The sequence below is a fragment of the Crinia signifera genome, chromosome 1, assembly GCF_055691185.1.
Source record: "Crinia signifera chromosome 1, ASM5569118v1, whole genome shotgun sequence".
Classification (NCBI taxonomy): domain Eukaryota; kingdom Metazoa; phylum Chordata; class Amphibia; order Anura; family Myobatrachidae; genus Crinia; species Crinia signifera.
Window position 1 is genome coordinate 319,141,620 of NC_139217.1, and position 19,968 is coordinate 319,161,587.

At 45.5% G+C, this 19,968-nt stretch overlaps 1 protein-coding gene across 3 annotated transcripts in view; it reads left to right on the forward strand.

Annotated features, from left to right (window-relative positions):
* The window catches only part of LOC146080233 (spindle assembly abnormal protein 6 homolog), a 101,594-nt gene that overhangs the window by 49,067 nt on the left and 32,559 nt on the right, over positions 1-19,968 (forward strand). For all 3 annotated transcript variants that reach the window (XM_083187262.1, XM_083187272.1, XM_083187281.1), the window contains one exon: positions 7,778-7,969. In XM_083187262.1, coding sequence (XP_083043388.1) covers positions 7,778-7,969 — 192 coding nt within the window. The remainder of the gene's footprint in view (positions 1-7,777; positions 7,970-19,968) is intronic.

A 19,968-nucleotide genomic window follows, 5' to 3' on the forward strand; every position in this document is an offset into this window, starting at 1 on the left:
AGATTTGCAATTTTAATACATTTTTCTAAGGAACACAGTACATTTTACTAGAGAAATGTGACTAAAAATTGATTCCCCCAATTCTTTTGTTTTCATAAATATCCTATATGTGGCCCTAGTGTGCACGGTGACCAAACCACAGGCTTCATAATAGAAGGAGCACCTACTTGATTTTGGAGCCTCCTTTTTATGAGATTATTTTTTAGGCACCATGTAGGTTTCTAGGCACCATAACATGCTAAAAGTTAGGAACCCCCCCACAAGTGACCCCATTTTGCAAACTACACCCCTCAGGGAATTCAGCTAGGGGTATAGTGTACATTTCAAACCCGCAGGGGTTTCACCAATTGTGGTACAACTGGGCAGTGAAAATGAAAAATTATTTTTTTTACACAAAAATGCAGTTCTGGCTCCAAATTTGTCATTTTCAGAAGGTATGAAGGAGAAAAAGCACCCCAAAATCTGTGCCCCAATTTCTCCCGAGTACAGCAATGCCTCACATGTGACCAAAAAATACCAGTTGGGTGCATGGCAGGACTCAAAAGGGAAGGAGTGATTTTTGGATTTTGCAGCTCAGATTCTGGTGGAATTTTGGTGGGTGCTATGTCGCATTAGCAAGACCCCCCAAGCACCAATACAGTGGAACCCCCCCACAAGTCACCCCATTTTGCAAACTACACCCCTCAGGGAATTCATCTAGGGGTATAGTGTACATTTCAAACCCCCAGGGGTTTCACCAATTTTGATACAAGTGGGCAGTGAAAATGAAAAATTACATTTTTTTACACAAAAATGCAGTTCTGGCTCAAAATTTTTCATTTTCAGAAGGTATGAAGGAGAAAAAGCACCCCAAAATCTGTGCCCCAATTTCTCCCGAGTACGGCAATGCCTCACATGTGACCAAAAAATACCAGTTGGGTGCATGGCAGGACTCAGAAGGGAAGGAGTGATTTTTGGATTTTGCAGCTCAGATTCTGGTGGAATGAATGGTGGGTGCTATGTTGCACCAATACAGTGGAACCCCCCCACAAGTCACCCCATTTTGCAAAGTACACCCCTCAGGGAATTCATCTAGGGGTATAGTGTACATTTCAAACCCCCAGGGGTTTCACCAATTTTGATACAAGTGGGCAGTGAAAATGAAAAATTACATTTTTTTACACAAAAATGCAGTTCTGGCTCACAATTTTTCATTTTCAGAAGGTATGAAGGAGAAAAAGCACCCCAAAATATGTGCCCCAATTTCTTCCGAGTACGGCAATGCCTCACATGTGACCAAAAAATACCAGTTGGGTGCATGGCAGGACTCAGAACGGAAGGAGTGATTTTTGGATTTTGCGGCTCAGATTCTGGTGGAATTTTGGTGGGTGCTATGTCGCATTAGCAAGACCCCCCAAGCACCAATACAGTGGAACCCCCCCACAAGTCACCCCATTTTGAAAACTACACCCCTCAGGGAATTCATCTAGGGGTATAGTGTACATTTAAAACCCCCAGGGGTTTCACCAATTTTGATACAAGTGGGCAGTGAAAAAGAAAAATTACATTTTTTACACAAAAATGCAGTTCTGGCTCAAAATTTTTCATTTTCAGAAGGTATGAAGGAGAAAAAGCACCCCAAAATCTGTGCCCCAATTTCTCCCGAGTACGGCAATGCCTCACATGTGACCAAAAAATACCAGTTGGGTGCATGGCAGGACTCAGAAGGGAAGGAGTGATTTTTGGATTTTGCAGCTCAGATTCTGGTGGAATTTTGGTGGGTGCTATGTCGCATTAGCAAGACCCCCCAAGCACCAATACAGTGGAACCCCCCCACAAGTCACCCCATTTTGAAAACTACACCCCTCAGGGAATTCATCTAGGGGTATAGTGTACATTTCAAACCCCCAGGGGTTTCACCAATTTTGATACAAGTGGGCAGTGAAAATGAAAAATTACATTTTTTACACAAAAATGCAGTTCTGGCTCAAAATTTTTCATTTTCAGAAGGTATGAAGGAGAAAAAGCACCCCAAAATCTGTGCCCCAATATCTCCCGAGTACGGCAATGCCTCACATGTGACCAAAAAATACCAGTTGGGTGCATGGCAGGACTCAGAACGGAAGGAGTGATTTTTGGATTTTGCAGCACACATTCTGGTGGAATGAATGGTGGGTGCTATGTTGCACCAATACAGTGGAACCCCCCCACAAGTCACCCCATTTTGCAAAGTACACCCCTCAGGGAATTCATCTAGGGGTATAGTGTACATTTCAAACCCCCAGGGGTTTCACCAATTTTGATACAAGTGGGCAGTGAAAATGAAAAATTACATTTTTTTACACAAAAATGCAGTTCTGGCTCACAATTTTTCATTTTCAGAAGGTATGAAGGAGAAAAAGCACCCCAAAATATGTGCCCCAATTTCTTCCGAGTACGGCAATGCCTCACATGTGACCAAAAAATACCAGTTGGGTGCATGGCAGGACTCAGAACGGAAGGAGTGATTTTTGGATTTTGTGGCTCAGATTCTGGTGGAATTTTGGTGGGTGCTATGTCGCATTAGCAAGACCCCCCAAGCACCAATACAGTGGAACCCCCCCACAAGTCACCCCATTTTGCAAACTACACCCCTCAGGGAATTCATCTAGGGGTATAGTGTACATTTCAAACCCCCAGGGGTTTCACCAATTTTGATACAAGTGGGCAGTGAACATGAAAAATTACATTTTTTACACAAAAATGCAGTTCTGGCTCAAAAATTTTCATTTTCAGAAGATATGAAGGAGAAAAAGCACCCCAAAATCTGTGCCCCAATTTCTCCCGAGTACGGCAATGCCTCACATGTGACCAAAAAATACCAGTTGGGTGCATGGCAGGACTCAAAAGGGAAGGAGTGATTTTTGGATTTTGCAGCTCAGATTCTGGTGGAATTTTGGTGGGTGCTATGTCGCATTAGCAAGACCCCCCAAGCACCAATACAGTAGAACCCCCCCACAAGTGACCCCATTTTGCAAACTACACCCCTCAGGGAATTCATCTAGGGGTATAGTGTACATTTAAAACCCCCAGGGGTTTCACCAATTTTGATACAAGTGGGCAGTGAAAAAGAAAAATTACATTTTTTACACAAAAATGCAGTTCTGGCTCAAAATTTTTCATTTTCAGAAGGTATGAAGGAGAAAAAGCACCCCAAAATCTGTGCCCCAATTTCTCCCGAGTACGGCAATGCCTCACATGTGACCAAAAAATACCAGTTGGGTGCATGGCAGGACTCAGAAGGGAAGGAGTGATTTTTGGATTTTGCAGCACAGATTCTGGTGGAATGAATGGTGGGTGCTATGTTGCACCAATACAGTGGAACCCCCCCACAAGTCACCCCATTTTGCAAACTACACCCCTCAGGGAATTCATCTAGGGGTATAGTGTACATTTCAAACCCCCAGGGGTTTCACCAATTTTGATACAAGTGGGCAGTGAAAATGAAAAATTACATTTTTTTACACAAAAATGCAGTTCTGGCTCAAAATATTTCATTTTCACAAGGAATGAAGGAGACAAAGCACCCCAAAATCTGTGCCCCAATTTCTCCCGAGTACGGCAATGCCTCATGTGTGACCAAAAAGTGGCAGGACTCAGAAGGGAAGGAGTGATATTTGGAGTTTGCAGCACAAATTCTGGTGGAATTTTGGTGGGTGCTATGTCGCATTAGCAAGACCCCCCAAGCACCAATACAGTGGAACCCCCCCACAAGTCACCCCATTTTGAAAACTACACCCCTCAGGGAATTCATCTAGGGGTATAGTGTACATTTAAAACCCCCAGGGGTTTCACCAATTTTGATACAAGTGGGCAGTGAAAAAGAAAAATTACATTTTTTACACAAAAATGCAGTTCTGGCTCAAAATTTTTCATTTTCAGAAGGTATGAAGGAGAAAAAGCACCCCAAAATCTGTGCCCCAATATCTCCCGAGTACGGCAATGCCTCACATGTGACCAAAAAATACCAGTTGGGTGCATGGCAGGACTCAGAAGGGAAGGAGTGATTTTTGGATTTTGCGGCTCAGATTCTGGTGGAATGAATGGTGGGTGCTATGTGGCATTAGCAAGACCCCCGAAGCACGGTGAAATTATGAACCTAATATTCCATAGATGTGTGGTATAATTTAAAACACTCCTTTATACATAGGCCGGGTTTGTCGGGGCAAGTGTCACACTGGAAAATAGTTTGCTTTCTTATTCCCTTTTTATAGCAAACTTTGCACCTTTTTTGTGTCCTGCCCTTTTTTCCAGTGGAGGGGATTTCATCAGGAAAATGCTGCCCTGGTACAATACGGGGGCCAGTACTAGAAGTACTGGGGCCCTCTGCCTGCTGGTTCCCAAATATTAGGCCCTTTATGACTTCCTCTTGAAAGTGCATAAATGTCCCCCTCTGGCCGGTAGAACGGAATAGCACGTAAGCGTTATACAGTGCCATCTGGATGATATACACGGCCACCTTCTTGTACCAGATTTTTGTTTTCCGCAGGGCACTGTACGGCTTCAGTACCTGATCTGAAAGATCCACTCCGCCCATGTACCTATTGTAATCCAGGATACAATTAGGTTTTGAGGTGTGGGTACTGGTACCTCGTACAGGGACGGAGGTGGTACTGTCTCCGTGAATTGTTGTCAGTATAAGGACATCCCTCTTGTCCTTATATTTGACCAACAACATATTTTCGGTGCATATTCCCCTGCTTTCACCCCTTCTCATTACTTGGGCAATGTGCGTTTTTGGGAGGCCTCTTTGGTTCTTGCGCACAGTACCGCAAGCTGCTGTACCTCTTGAACCAAGGGCCTTAAACAGGGGGATGCTAGTGTAAAAGTTATCCACATAGAGGTGATAACCTTTATCCAGGAAGGGGTGCACTAAATCCCAGACAATTTTCCCACTAACACCTACGAGGGAGGGGGGGCATTCTGGCGGTTGAATTCTTGAATCCTTCCCTTCATAAACCCTAAACCTGTGGGTGTACCCTGAGGTGCTTTCACACAGCTTATACATTTTTATGCCATACCTTGCCCTCTTACTGGGAAGGTACTGGCGGAATTTAACCCTTCCTTTAAAATGTATAAGGGACTCGTCGATACAAATAAATTTTTCAGGGATGTACACCTCTTCAAATTTGGCACTGAAATGATCAATGACCGGCCTGACTTTGAATAGCCGGTCAAAGGTGGGATCATCTCTGGGTGGGCACTGTGCATTATCGGTGTAATGTATGAATTTAAGAATTGTCTCAAATCGAGTCCGGGGCATGGCCATACGGTAAAATGGAGTACTGTACAGAACATCTGTACTCCAATATTGCCTAATTTCTGGCTTTTTTACTATGCCCATATGAAACACCAGACCCCAAAACGTCATCATCTCTACTGCATCTACAGGGGTCCACCTAGCAAATGATGACGTGGGGTTTTGAGCAATAAACTGCTGGGCATATAAATTAGTTTGGTCCACCATTAAATTTATAAAATCATCAGAGAAAAATAATTTGAAAAAGTCAATTTCTCTGAGACCTGTGGAATCAAATTGGATTCCTGGCATGCCCAAAAACTCAGGAACCTGGGGCTCAAAATTGTCTGGTGGTGGGGTCCATACTAGATCAATTATTGGGGGGGGAATCTCAGCTGATCTACGGGGGCGTCTTTGAGGGGGTCCCTCATCAGCAGAGGAGGAAGAGGAGCTTAAGGCAAATCCTTCAAATTCCCCGCTTGCATCACTGCCTGTGTCAGAGTCAGAAGCAAGCATGGCATATGCCTCCTCCACTGAATACATTCTCCTGGATGATTGGGAGGACATTTGGGAGGACATTTGGGAGGACATTTGGGATGCCATTTTTATTTTTGTGTTACCGGTAGTGAAATGTTTCAACACGTGTATAGTGTAGGGGGGGGCACAAACTTTATTTCAATCCGGGGGGTATGTAGTGTGTAGTGTGTATGTGGTGCAGAAAAAAAAAAAATGCTTTATACCAATAAAAAAAAAAAAAATGAAGGGGTTAAAAAAAAAAAAAAATGAAGGGGTTAAAAAAAAAAAAAGGAAGGGGTTAAAAAAAAAAAAGGTCCTGCGCCAAAAATTGAGCACAGATGTTGGTCAGTAACGTCTGTCACTGAACAGCGCTCAAAGGCAACAGGAATTTGATCAAAAAAAAAAAAAAAATAGATCAACCCTGTGCCGAAAGAGATGATCAGTGATGTACGTCACTGATCAGCGCACAGCGGCCACAGGACACCCACAAAATCACAGTGTGTGTAAAAAAAAAAATTAAAAAAATACCCCACAGCACACACACAAAAAAAAAAGGTGATCAGTGATGCGACACTGATTACCAGTGAGGTGCAGCAGGTGCACAACCTTTGGTGCAACTGACAGGTATATATAAAAAAAAAAACCTCTGTACCCCCAAAAAAGTTGCTGATCACCTCAGATATAGTGATCAGCACAAAAGGCGGGGACAGCAGACACAAAATTTAGCACTCTCTATCACTATCTCTCTCTATCTCTCTATCTCTCACTATCTAACACTATCTAACACTCTATGACACTGCAGCAGCAGCACTCACAGGTATATCTATATATAAAAAAAAACCTGCGCCCCCAAAAAGTTACTGATCAGTTAATTTATACTGATCAGCACAAAAGGAGGGGGCAGCAGTCAGTTATATAAAAAATAGTAGCACAATCTGTCACTATCTCTCTCTATCTCTCTCTATCTCTCTCTCTCTATCTCTCTCTATCTCTCTATAACTATCACACTGCAGCAGCACAAAATATAGCACTCTGTCAGTAGGCCTCTCTCTCTATCTCTCTCTCTATCTCTCTCTATCTATAACTATATCACACTGCAGCAGCACAAAATATAGCACTCTCTGACACTATCTCTCTCTCTATCTCTCTCTATCTCTCTCTATCTCTCTCTATCTCTCTCTCTCTATCTCTCTCTATCTCTCTCTATCTATCTCTATCTATCTCTCTCTATCTATCTCTATCTATCTCTCTATCTATCTAGCTAATACTAATACAGTGCAGCAGCACAATATCACAGTATGGCACAATTATTGCACAGGATCCAGGAAGCAATCAGCAGCGATCAGGTAAGTATTGCAGCAAGTATTTCTGGTCAGTATGGCGGCAGGGGGGTACGGTGACCGCACTGCACGCTTTCCAGACCGGAATGGCGTCTGCAGTGCAGTCACCGTTAGTTTAAATCTCCCTCCTTGGCTGTGATTGGTCCGTCGGTCCGACGGACCAATCACGGCCTTTGGGGGCGGGCGGGGTGAGGTGGGGTGACACCAGTGTCACCCTTACACCCCGCGGTGATTGGTGCTGTACTTTACAGCACCAATCACCTCTGATCCCGTGTCACCGGCGAACGTTATTCGCCGGTGACACAGGAAAACGCTGTGAATGGCTGTTCACACTGAACAGCCAATCACAGCGATCGCCGACGGGGGGGCGGCATCGCAGCCCCCCCGGGGCATGCACGGACATGTCTGCTGTCAGGGACAGCAGACATGTTGAAACTGTCACCGCGTCTATAGACGCGGTGACAGTTTAAATCCATGACGTACATTTACGCCATGTGTCGGGAAGTGCTTCCCGACCATGACGTAAATGTACGTCAAATGTCGGGAAGGGGTTAATTATACAAATGGTTCAAAATTGAATAAAGGGTGATAAGTGTAGAGCGAGATTGATTTTAATTAGAATTTTGTAAATGATCCTAAAAATAGCATCCATTTTTTTTGGTAGATTCAAACCCAATACCAGCTTCAAGCAGAACAACAAAAGAAGGAGCTGGAATCCTCAAGCAACAGAACAATACAGCACTTGGAATGCAGAGTGTCTGAGTTGGAAGCCATTAATAAAGATCTGACAGAGAGAAAATATAAGTCTGAATCATACATGCGAGAACTTAAAGGCAAACTTTCTGCATTGGAAGAGGTGTGTAGTCTTGTGTATGCAATCCAGTAGGTGTTTGTACTGTCTTCCGCATTTGACAAAGACCTGTGTGAGTGCCGCCGAGCTTGCTTATCTATCTTTCGCTAATGATCAGAAATGAATTAAGTATATTGTGATATTTTTGTCAAATGAAATAATGCAGTTACTAAAGACTTTTTTTTTTTTCCCAGGAGGGCGGGCCTAGTTTAATTGGGGTCTAGATTTCCTCTTTTTCCAGTTCTTCTTTTTTTTGTATGATATGGATGAGTGTTAATTCCTCAATAATACAATCATTAACCTGAGTTTACCAAATATAGTTCAAAATGATCTTTGGTCAAACATGCAGTGATGGTACTTGTGTATTCTCACGGTGCCCAACTTAACTACGTACGTCGGCGTAGGGATGACATCGCATGCCATGCGATGGTACTTGTTCAGTTTCACTGCACCCCTGCCTGCAGATCGCGCAATGGAATTTAGCACACCCCCACTATCGGCGTCACCCCGAAGCAAGGCGAGCGCAGCAAGGGGGCGCGGTACGCGTCCTCCCAACCTTTTCATACCTTCACTACCCACGTCGGCGTGGAGTTGACTTTTATAAAGTGTGGGGAGCCTAAAGCGTGGTGAGCGGCCGCAGAATACAGGTCAATTAATCCGCGGCTGCTAGCCACGCTTCGGGCTCATTTTCCACAGCCCCACACGGGACTCGCTTCGGGCTCGCTGCGCTGGACACACTTTATAAAATCAACTCACGCTGACATGGATAGTGGGGGTATGACCAGGTCGGGAGGCAGCGTTCCGCGTGCGCTCACCACACTTCGGGGTGACGTGGATAGTGGGTATGTGCTAAATCGCATTGCATCACATCGTAGGCGATAAAATCTATCTCTCACCTCCCAAGCCTCTTCAAGCTACTTGAGTGACTTGTCTACTCTCGCCTCATACACTTTCTTAACTTCTCACGCCCTATTAAAGTGGTTCCCAACCTTGGTCCTCAAGTACCCCCAACAGTGCACGTTTTCCAGGTCACCCGACAGGTGCACTCATTATTCAGGCACATTTGAAAGGATCCACAGGTGGAGCTAATTATAGCACTTGTGATTCTGTGTGGAGACCTGCAAAACATGCACTGTTGGGGGGTACTTGAGGACCAGAGTTGGGAACCACTGCCATATTAGACCCACTTCAGTCAGACTATCTTTCCCAACACTCCACTGAGACAGCACTGACTAAAGTGGTGAATGATCTGGTAACTACCAAGTCTAAAGGCCATTACACTCTACTTATTCTTCTAGATCTTTCTGCTGCGTTTGACACTGTTGATCATACTCTTCTCATACAAACACTGCACTCCCTAGGTCATAATGATACAGCCCTTTCCTGGTTCACATCTTACCTATCTGATCGCTCTTTCAGTGTTCGCTTCTCGGACTCTACCTCCTCTTCACTACTTCTGTCAGTGGGAGTTCCACAAGGCTCAGTCTTAGGTCCTCTGCTTTTTCTCAATCTATACCTCATCTCTTGGCAAACTCATCAGCTCTTTCAGATTTAAGGGCTACTAATCCACCCAGTACCCACCAAGTACAGGATTTTATGTTCTATGTTGTTTGTCTAAGTGTTTAGTGCAAAGTGCACCTTCGATAGATAGATAGATAGATAGATAGCTAGATAGCTAGATAGCTAGATAGAGATATAGTGATGTGAAGAGGTGGCACTCTTAGGTCTTTGAAGAAATATTTCAGGCGACAAACACCATAACTTATTTCAGTTTTATTATAAACTTTTGTCAGGATACAAAGAATACAATGTGCTGTACAGACTTTTATACCAAGCAAAAGTGAGTCACCTCGTGCAAGCCCAACCCCCGTGGATAGTGATGACATCATCACCGGTGCCGCGCCAGCAATGTGACAGTGAATATATTAACAGTGTACATTAGCATAATCAACCAGATTGAGCAAAGCAGTGTCGGCTGTGAACCATTGTCAAAATGCAATCAATATGCGCAGAGCTACCTTGTTCAGTGTATCTTGTTAGCACCTATGATGCATTTATTTTTGTGTGCGTTGTACTATTTTTGTGTGTTTTGTAGTGTAGGTGGGTGTGTGTACTGTGGTGTGGGGTGTTGTATCTGTCCAATGTATAAGTGTGTGAGGTGCGCTACGTATAAATATGGGTGTGCAATGGTCAAAGTGGAAATTTTGAAGTGGGGGTATGGTAAGGTATGGGAAATTAAAGGCTGAAGTTATGTGCACACTCCAGAAAAAGAGGGTGCTGCCACTCAAAAGGGGGCATGTCCCTGAGTGTAGTGTACTATGCTGTATGCCCCTTATACACATTATGCAAAACAGTAGTAGACCCCCTTACACTTGCCCCTTAATTATTATGCTATGCGGAAAGAGCCAAAATTCCCCTTATGCGACACAGAATGAGCAAAAGAATTCCCATTATACCACCCGGAAAGAGCCAAAATTCCCATTATGCGACATAAATTGAGCCAAAATTCACGTTATGCAACAATAGATTGATGGATCATCCTGCCACCTGGAATAAGCCCAAAATCACATCATGCCTCCTGGATTGAGCCAAAATTCACTTTATGCCACACGGATTGAGCCAAAATTCACATTATGCCACCTGAATTGAGCCAAAATTCACATTATGCCACCTGGATTGAGCCAAAATTCACATAATGCCACATGGCGGGGTGACGCAGGGACAGAGATGGCGGGGTGACACAGGGACATGCACCTCTGTCACACTACATGTCACATTCATCCCACCTGCTACCCATCACATTCATCTGACCCGGCTCCTGCTTACATCAACGGGGGAAGCCCAACCTCCAGACCGCAGCATCCTGTGGTCAGTATGGAGGTTGGACGGGGGTCACACACAGCCTCCGCTGCTGTCTGCTGTACTCTGCAGACAGCAGCAGAGTCAGGGAGGAGGTGAATGGATGTCTGTGTGCGGCATCCATTCACCTGGCATATGGGGGGGGGGGGGGGGGGGCTGGGGCAGCCCAGCAGCTTACTTTGGTGATGGAGATGATGTCATTTTTAAGCGGCACCTCCGTCTACACTGCAGGTAGGCACCACAGCGTAAACGGTGCAAATCTCGGATCCGACTTGGCTTGGATCCGTGTTCCAAATGCCATCTCGGATCCGGGTTTTTTTGTGTAAAAGGGTATAAGTGTTTTTTGGGTGTGTTGTAGTGTATATGGGTGTGTGTTGTAGTGTATATGGGTGTGTGTTGAACTGCTTGTGGTGTGTTATGTATGTGTGTGTGTATCTGTCCAATGTGCAAGTGTGTGGTGTGCTACGTATACAGTATATGTGTGTGTAGTGTGCTGTGTGTGCGTATATGGTGTGATGTGTGTACAATGTGTATGTGTGTGGTCTATGTATTTCCCCAATTATTCCTAATTGTTGAAAGCCTTCAACATAATGCTAGAATGGGTTTGCATTCATAAATGACCGCAATGAACTCAGGTGTGATGTTCCTTTGTCTTCTGGAAAAAAGATCGATGATCTGGAAAACCGATCATAAATTAAGGCAAATTGAACCTTGGTGTTTTTTACATTTCTAAGTGAAATTTCCCCAAAACGGCTTCGAGGTGCACACCACCAGGTCCAGAGGTACCTTGTTGCCAAATTTTGCGGCTCTGAGTGCCACGGTGTGCCCACAATGTAACGGACACGTACACACACACTCTTCAACTTATTTTCTCTTATATATTTAGCCAGATCTGTCACTCAACCCCTGTGGAGAACGTTCCTGTGTAGAACAGTTTCACTTTCATGTGTCTAACGTTCCACCCCCTTGACATCACCTCCCCCCGCCCAGCCAGGGCTACAGTACACGCCCACCATCCACCATTACTCCACAGCCACCATCCACCATTACTCCTGCACATCCCTACTCTCTGCCGCGACCCCCCTCCCGCGATTCGCGGGACCCCCCGCGACCCCCCCCTCCCGCGATTTGCAGGACCCCCCCGCGACCCCCCCTCCCGCGATTCGCGGGACCCCCCGCGACCCCCCCTCCCGCGATTCGCGGGACCCCCGCGACCCCCCCTCCCGCGAATCGCGGGACCCCCGCGACCCCCCTCCCGCGATTCGCGGGACCCCCGCGACCCCCCCTCCCGCGATTCGCGGGACCCCCGCGACGCCCCCTCCCGCGATTCGCGGGACCCCCGCGACCCCCCCTCCCGCGATTCGCGGGACCCCCGTGACCCCCCCTCCCGCCATTCGCGGAACCCCCGTGACCCCCCCTCCCGCCATTCGGGGGACCCCTGCTTTCCACCCTCCCGCGAGTCGCGGGACCCCCGCGACCCCCCCTCCCGTGATTGGCGGGACCCCCGCGAACCCCCCCCTCCTGTCGCGATTCGCGGGACCCCCGCGACCCCCCTCCTGTCGCGGGACCCCCGCGAACCCCCCCTCCCGCGATTCGCGGGACCACCCCGGTATCCGGACTATTGTTAGACAGCACTAACATCGACAGCCATTACATCGACACCATTAATTCGACAGCTCAATAGGTCGACATGGTATTAGGTCGACATACCATTAGGTCGACATGTCATTATGTCGACAGCTCATTAGGTCGACAGCTCATTAGGTCGTCATGTTTTTAGGTCGACACTGCCATTAGGTCGACAGTGTCTATGTCGACAGTCAAAAGGTCGACATGGGTTTTTTCACTGTTTATTGAGCCGACATGTGCCGACAGGCGGTATTTCATGCCCTACTATCCACTAGGGCGTGGTGGGAGAATAAAATAGTGTGCCTAACGCAGCGAGGCACCGTGCCCGAAGCATAGCGAGCGGCTGCGGTACACTTCAAACTGTGTCCATGTCGACTGTGTCGACATTTCGGCCAAAAAAAACAGTGAAAAAACCCATGTCGACCTTTTGACTGTCGACATACTCTGTCGACCTAATTGCAGTGTCGACCTAAAAACATGTCGACCTAAAACATGTCGACCTAAATACATAATGGTATGTCGACCTAAAACCATGTCGACCTATTGAGCTGTCGAACTAATGGTGTCGATGTAATGGCTGTCGATGTAAGTGCTGTCTAATATCCGTCCCAGACCCGACCACCCCCTCCCGCGATTCGCTGGACCTCCGCGACCACCCCCTCCCGCGAAACGCGGGACCCCCGCGACCCTCCCGCAAATCGCGGGACCCCAGCGACCCCTCCCTCCCGCGATTCGCAGGACCCCTGCATCCTCCCCTCCCGCGATTCGCGTGACCCCTGCGACCCCCCCCTCCCGGCATTAAAAGGGCCCCCCGCGACCCCCCCCTCCCGCGATTCACGGCACCCCCCCCCTACTGTGATTTGCGACCCCCCTCCCGCAATTCGCGCCGCCCCCTCCCGCAATTCACGGAACCCCCCGTAGCGCCCCCCTCCCGCGATTTGCGGGCCCCCTCGGCACTTCTCGCGATTTGCGACCGCCCCCTAATTCACACATTCGGGGACCCCACCTCCCGCGATTCATGCCCCCCTCACGCAATTCACGGCACCCCCCACACCCCCCTTCCTGCGATTCGCAACCCCCCACGACCCCCCCTCCCGCGATTCACGAAACCCCCCGTAGCGCCCCCCTCCCGCGATTTGCGGGCCCCCTCGGCACCTCTCGCGATTTGCGACCGCCCCGTAATTCACATATTCGGGGACCCCCCCTCCCGCGATTCATGCCCCCCTCACGCAATTCACGGCACCCCCCATACCCCCCTTCCTGCGATTCGGAACCCCCCACGACCCCCCCTCCCGCGATTCATGCCCCCTCCCGCGATTCACGGACCCCCGCACCCGCACCTGCCCCGTAACTTCCGCCAGTGGAGACCCGCTCACCCTGTGTTGCCCACATTCCCCTATCATGCTTTACCGCCCAGCCTCCTGCTCTCATGCACCCTAACTCCCACCCAGTCAGAGGAGACACTGACTCCTGTATTTCTGTGCTGCCACGCTGGACCCTCACCCACTGGCAGAAGCTGCACAGTGTCCACCACCCTCTTTAGTCCCCCGTATGCCCACACACCCCTATCACTACCCAGCTTCCTGCTCTCCTGAACCGTAACTTCCACCACTGGGTAATCGCTGACGCTGTGTTGCCCACATACCCCTATCATGCCTCATATCCCAGCCTCCTGCTCTCATGCACCCTAACTCCCACCCAGTAGGAGGAGACACTGACTCAGGGCCACCGTCCGGTACTCCTGTGCTGCCACGCTGGACCCTCACCCACTGCCAGAAGCTGCAATACAGGGCATCTTTCATACAATTCTAACCATATTTCTCACAACACAAATGTTCACAAATTAAGGGGCGTAGCCCCTTACGCCGGTGTGAAGAGCGCCCGTAGGGCGCGATGAATCACCTAGTATAGATATAGCTTCCCTTCTGGACCTACAAGCTATGCTATTACTGGTGCCTGTCCTTGTGTTTCTCTCCTATATATAGGGGAGAGGAGGCAGGTCTCCTTTTTACCAGCATCAGTGGGCCTCCACTTCCCTGGCTGGCTGGGTGCCACTGCGTATCCCCTCCACGGCCAGGCGCGCTGTTGATCTCTTCCCGGCAGAGTGTGCTGCTGCTTCTCCTCTTGCTTATTTTTTTTTTTTAAGTTTTATATTTGCGTTTGCAATTAGAAACAAATACAGAAAAACATGTAATTCAATGATAAATAAATAAACAGGTCAAAAGAAGAAAATAATGTACATACAATATAGAGAGTTCGACAACTGCACTCCTAGGAGGTCCAAAATACATTAACCAAAGCAAGTCTGGGATATCACGGTAATCAGAAAATAAAAAATGTAAAAGCGAGAGTGCAGTATAACTATACATAATGCATTAACAAATAAAAGCAAAAGATAGAGATATAGACCAATATCAATTTTCCTTTAGCTTTAACTGCTAACTGTCCATAAGTTGTTATTATAATAAGTGTAGGCTTTTCTAATTAATGCACTTTCACAAAGTGACCAGAATCTGCACAATTCTCAATTAAGAATAGAAATAATTAACTCCAGGCTACTGAATAGAGGGGTATCTCCTGACCTGACCTGAAGTCAAAAGAGTAAGGATTACAGGAGTTACAGTCAGTTATATAACTTTAGTTCTGTTGATCCTTTCCTTATAAGACTTTTAAAAACATTATGATCTGGCCTTTTTCTTAAATACAATTTGCCTGTTAATTGAACACCATTTTATAGATTTTACAAGAAAATAAATCATCCTACACACAAACTAAAATAGCTGGGATTCACAACTCATGTCAACATAATAATAAGCTTTTTGAGGCTTGTGGTGATTACTTTTGCAAAATCTTTCTAATACATAAGTTGGTATTTAATAGCGTTTACAAGGTGCCCTGTAACATGCGATATTAATTAGATTTAAAAGGTACAATTTTACACTTTGTCAAAATTATTATGTTGCATCCTAGACTGAATCACAGCTGTATACTCTGTAGGGCTTTGGGTGTTATCCCATTACTAAAAAAAATTGGGTTAAAAAAAAGTCTGTTAATGCTATTTTTACCTGATGGTCCTTTCCGGACTATCCAATTATTGCCCTTTTTGGCAGAAAAATGTTGGTATTCTGGTGGCCACAATACTGAACACTGGTATGCTGACTAGATCCTATTTATAAAAATGTCTGCCCCTACCTCACCTGTTAAATACAGTACATTAATTGAAATTAAGGAAAATTATTATTGCAAATTTTTAGTAGTTAACAACTACACCTAGCCTAGGAATCACTTAGAATGTCCATTTCTTAATTCAGATATGTTGTTCTTTCTTTGTTTCATACACAAGGGCAATATTACATTTTATTTGGATACACACTATTTAGGTAAACTGTGTGTATATTGGTCAACGTTTGTTTATTGGTTAACCATTGTTGACCTGTCTCTTATATTTGCAATTAAGAAATACTTTCTCCATTTTCTTAGATTCAAGAATTTTACTATGCTGATATTTTTATTTCATTTTTTTTTTTTTTTTACTTTTTTATTGAGACATTGCACTTACATACAATAGACATAATATAGTTTGATAAACAATAAAGTAATTGTTAAACTTGTTGCAGTTTTTTATCATTACTCCACTCGTCGTATCTTTCCTGTCAACAATGTTAAAGCTAACCTAAAAAAAAGTATCTTGCTTAGGTATCAGTCAAGGTGTACTGGCGGGTCCTGTGCGGCTACCCTGGTCATATACCACGTAGTCGATCCCAGGCTGGCGTGTATCATTCTTCGTGTGGTGGGGGGTAGGGTATCTATATATGAGTCCCACAGTGAGAAGAATTTTCCTACAAATTTGTTTCTATCAACAATAGCCTCTACCCAATCCATCCTGAATAGGAAATGGAGTTTTGCTCGGAATAAGGGGAACTGTGGGGGGGCTTGGTCAGTCCAACTCTGAAGGATGGTCTTTCTCCCCGCTGCACCCAGGGCTATCAGCAATCTCTTACTGTCTTTGGTCATACGGAGGTTTGGATCCAATATACCCAAAATTGCCCATTCTGGTGTCATGGGTACGGACGTAATTAACTTATTCTCTGCATAACGTTTTACCAGAAGCCAAAAATGGCGTATTATTGGGCATGCCCATAGACAATGGAAATTATCTGCTTTTTCCATGTTACATTTTGGACAGCTATGGGCATTAGCCGTTCCTATATGATATCGTCTAATTGGGGATAGATATGCGTTGTGATACGTGTTAAGGAAAAGTTGTGTATACATACTAGCCCTGAGTGCCTGCCTGGAGTAAAGAAGACCCTTTTGTAACTGTGGCATATCCAATGAAGGGAAGTGGGTTAACCACGTTGCCATCCCTCCTTTAATTGTGGCGTGATCAATGATAGTTCTCAGATAGGTATAATGAATAGATATGGCTTTGGATGTCGGGACTGAGTAGGATAGCATGGTGTCCAGAGTATTCGTCCAGTCCCTATCCGAGAAATGGTTCAGGACATGTTGTACATAAAACCTGGCCTGTATAAATGCTAGAGAGTACGGACTGACCATTGAATATCGGGTAGTTAATTCAGAGAAGCGTAGAATTCGTTTCTCTTCTTTTAATAGTGCTCCCACTGAGGCGACACCCTCCGACCTCCAAGCAGCGAACGGATGAGCAGCCATGCCGTCCAGGAATGCCGGGTTATTTAGGAAGGGCAAGAATAGAGAATGGTGCTGGTTCAAGCCAGCTGCATGTCTAAGTATATGCCATATCTTTTTAGTGGTCCATAGTAAAGGGTTTTGTTTTATGTTGTCAGGTATTTCCTGGTCGTGCTGGTGTAAGAAGCTGACTAGGTTAATTTTGCCTAGGGATTCCTGGTCTAGTGTCGTGTTGGTGTATACTGAGCTATTATGTATCCAGTCTCGCAGGTGTCTAAAGAGGGCTGCTTGGTTGTATGTAGTAACGTCTGGGAAGTTTATCCCTCCATTGAAGACTGGTGTGTAAGTTTCCTCATGGCTATTCGCGCACGTCCGTTTTTCCAGATAAATTTTCGGAAGAGCATTGTAATATGCTGGGTATCTTTTTTTGTTAATAGCACGGGGAGTGTTTGTAAGGGATATAATAGTCTAGGAATTGCTATCATTTTTAGCAGATTAGCCCTTCCCAGGTATGAGAGTGGAAGGCCCTCCCATTTAGTGATATCTTCTTTTAGGGTAGTAATAGCTTTGGTGATATTCATTGTGTATAGATTCGCGGGGTTGCGTGGTAATGTAACTCCTAAGTATGTAATATGTGATGTTTGCCATTTTAATTTGGAGTGTGACACCCACGCTGGCGGTGCGTTGGGTCCATAGAGGAGCATAGCTCTAGATTTATCTATATTGACATTGAATCCCGTTATTGGCTCAAATGAGGCTATTTTATCCAAAATTAGGGATAGTGTGGTGTCCGGATTAGCAATATATAAGAGAATATCGTCGGCAAATGCTGATAATTTTACTTCATGCGTGCCTATTTTTACGCCCCTAAAGTCTGACCATCCTTGTAATGTGCGTAAAATGGGATCTAGGGCGATATTAAATAGGAGAGGTGATAATGGACAGCCCTGTCGGGTTCCTTTCTCTAAGCGAAAACGGGGGCCCTTGCAGCCGTTGATCAATAGTGATGCAGAGGGGTTATGATATATAGTACGGATGAATGCTATAAAGTCTGGGTCGAATCCTCTTTGTTCTAGAACAAAGAATAAGTGCGGCCATAGAACCATGTCGAATGCTTTATTCGCATCCAGACTTAAAAGCATATTCCTCGAGTTAGGGTTATCATGCGAAGCAATGATTGCCGCTAGTGCCGTGCGCACCGCTTTAATTGAATGTCTACCTTGTACAAAACCTAGTTGTGAGGGCATGAGGATGTCAGGTAATATGGATTGGAGTCGCAACGCCATTATTTTTGTTAATATTTTATAGTCGACATTTAAAAGACTTATCGGTCTGTATGAAGGCATTAGGGTGGGGTCTCTGTCCGGTTTCGGTATGAGTGTGATGTGGGCTTCATTAAAAAGGGGCGGTTGTGCCTTATCTTTGTAAAGGCGTTGAAACAATTCCAATAATGCAGGGGTTAGTTGGGGTTGTAACATACGATAGTACTCCCCCGGAAAACCATCAGGACCCGGGGATTTGCCGTTGGGTAATTTGGAAATTACTGAATTTATTTCTTCCATCGTTATGTCCCCAGTGAGAGCTGATTTTTGCTCTGATGTGAGAGGAGGTAGAACCTCATCTGGTAATAAAGAGGATTGGGCGTTAGGGTCCACAGGTGATAAGGTAAACAAATTTTCGAAGTAAGTTTGAAATTGTTGTGCAATGTCTAAAGTTTTAGTTATCACTTCGCCACTTATGGGGTGTTTCAGCGAGGTGATTATATTGCGTCCTTTTCGTGGTTTAGCTACTCTTGCTAGCAGTTTGCCAGCTTTGTCGCCCCATCTGTAGAATTTGTTTCTTGTGTAATCTATAGCGTGTTTCGCCTGGGTGGCTAAATAGGGCTCTAGAAGCTGGCGGGCGTGTTTGTATGTTTGTAAGGTGTCCTCTGAGGGGTTGTTTACATAATCATGGAAGGCTGTCGTCATTTCTTTATTAAGGGTATCATGCTTCAATTTGGCTTCTCTCTTCTTTTTTGCAATATAGCTAATTATGTGGCCACGCATAACTGCTTTTGATGCCTCCCAGAATGTTTCTGGGTGATCCCAGTAGGATAAGTTATCATCTACATAATTGGTCCAATTATATGTCAAGTATGATTTAAAGTCATCTGAAGTAGATAAATAGGAGGGGAATCTCCATATTTGGTCTCTGGGGTGCATATGTGAGTGATTTAAGGCAACCATAATTGGAGCATGATCCGTGATGATTATGTCATAGATGTTAGTTCTACAAACTTCGGTTATTAATTCGTTAGCTATTAAAAACTTGTCTATTCGGGAAAAGGAGTTGTGAGCTAGGGAAAGGTGTGTGGGTGTTTTGTCTGTCGGGTTCAGGAGCCTCCAAGGGTCAGTTAGTCCTAGAGTCATGCCTAGAGATGTCAGATATCGGCTCTGGAAGTCAGTTGTTCTAGGGAAGCATGGTGTTCTGTCCAGGGAGGGGTCTTCCACCATATTGAAATCGCCTCCCATTATTATGGGGTTTTTAGCTATGGTTTGTAAGGTATGTTCAAAGTTTTGGATGTATGTGTGAGTATTAATGTTAGGGGCGTAGAGGTTGACTAAGGTGTATTTAGTGTTGAATATTTCAATTTCTAAAATTATATATCGTCCCTCTGGGTCCTTGGTTTCCTCTAGGATAGCGACCGGCAGGTCTTTTCTAAAGAGGATTGCTACCCCTCTGACCTTTCTATGGAAAGAAGCAGTGTGGCATGAACCAATCCATGGGGCTTTTAATGACGCTACCTCATCCTGTGCCCAGTGCGTTTCCTGTAACATGACAATGTCAGGATGGAAGCGCTTCAGGCGGGTAACGATTCTTTTCCTTTT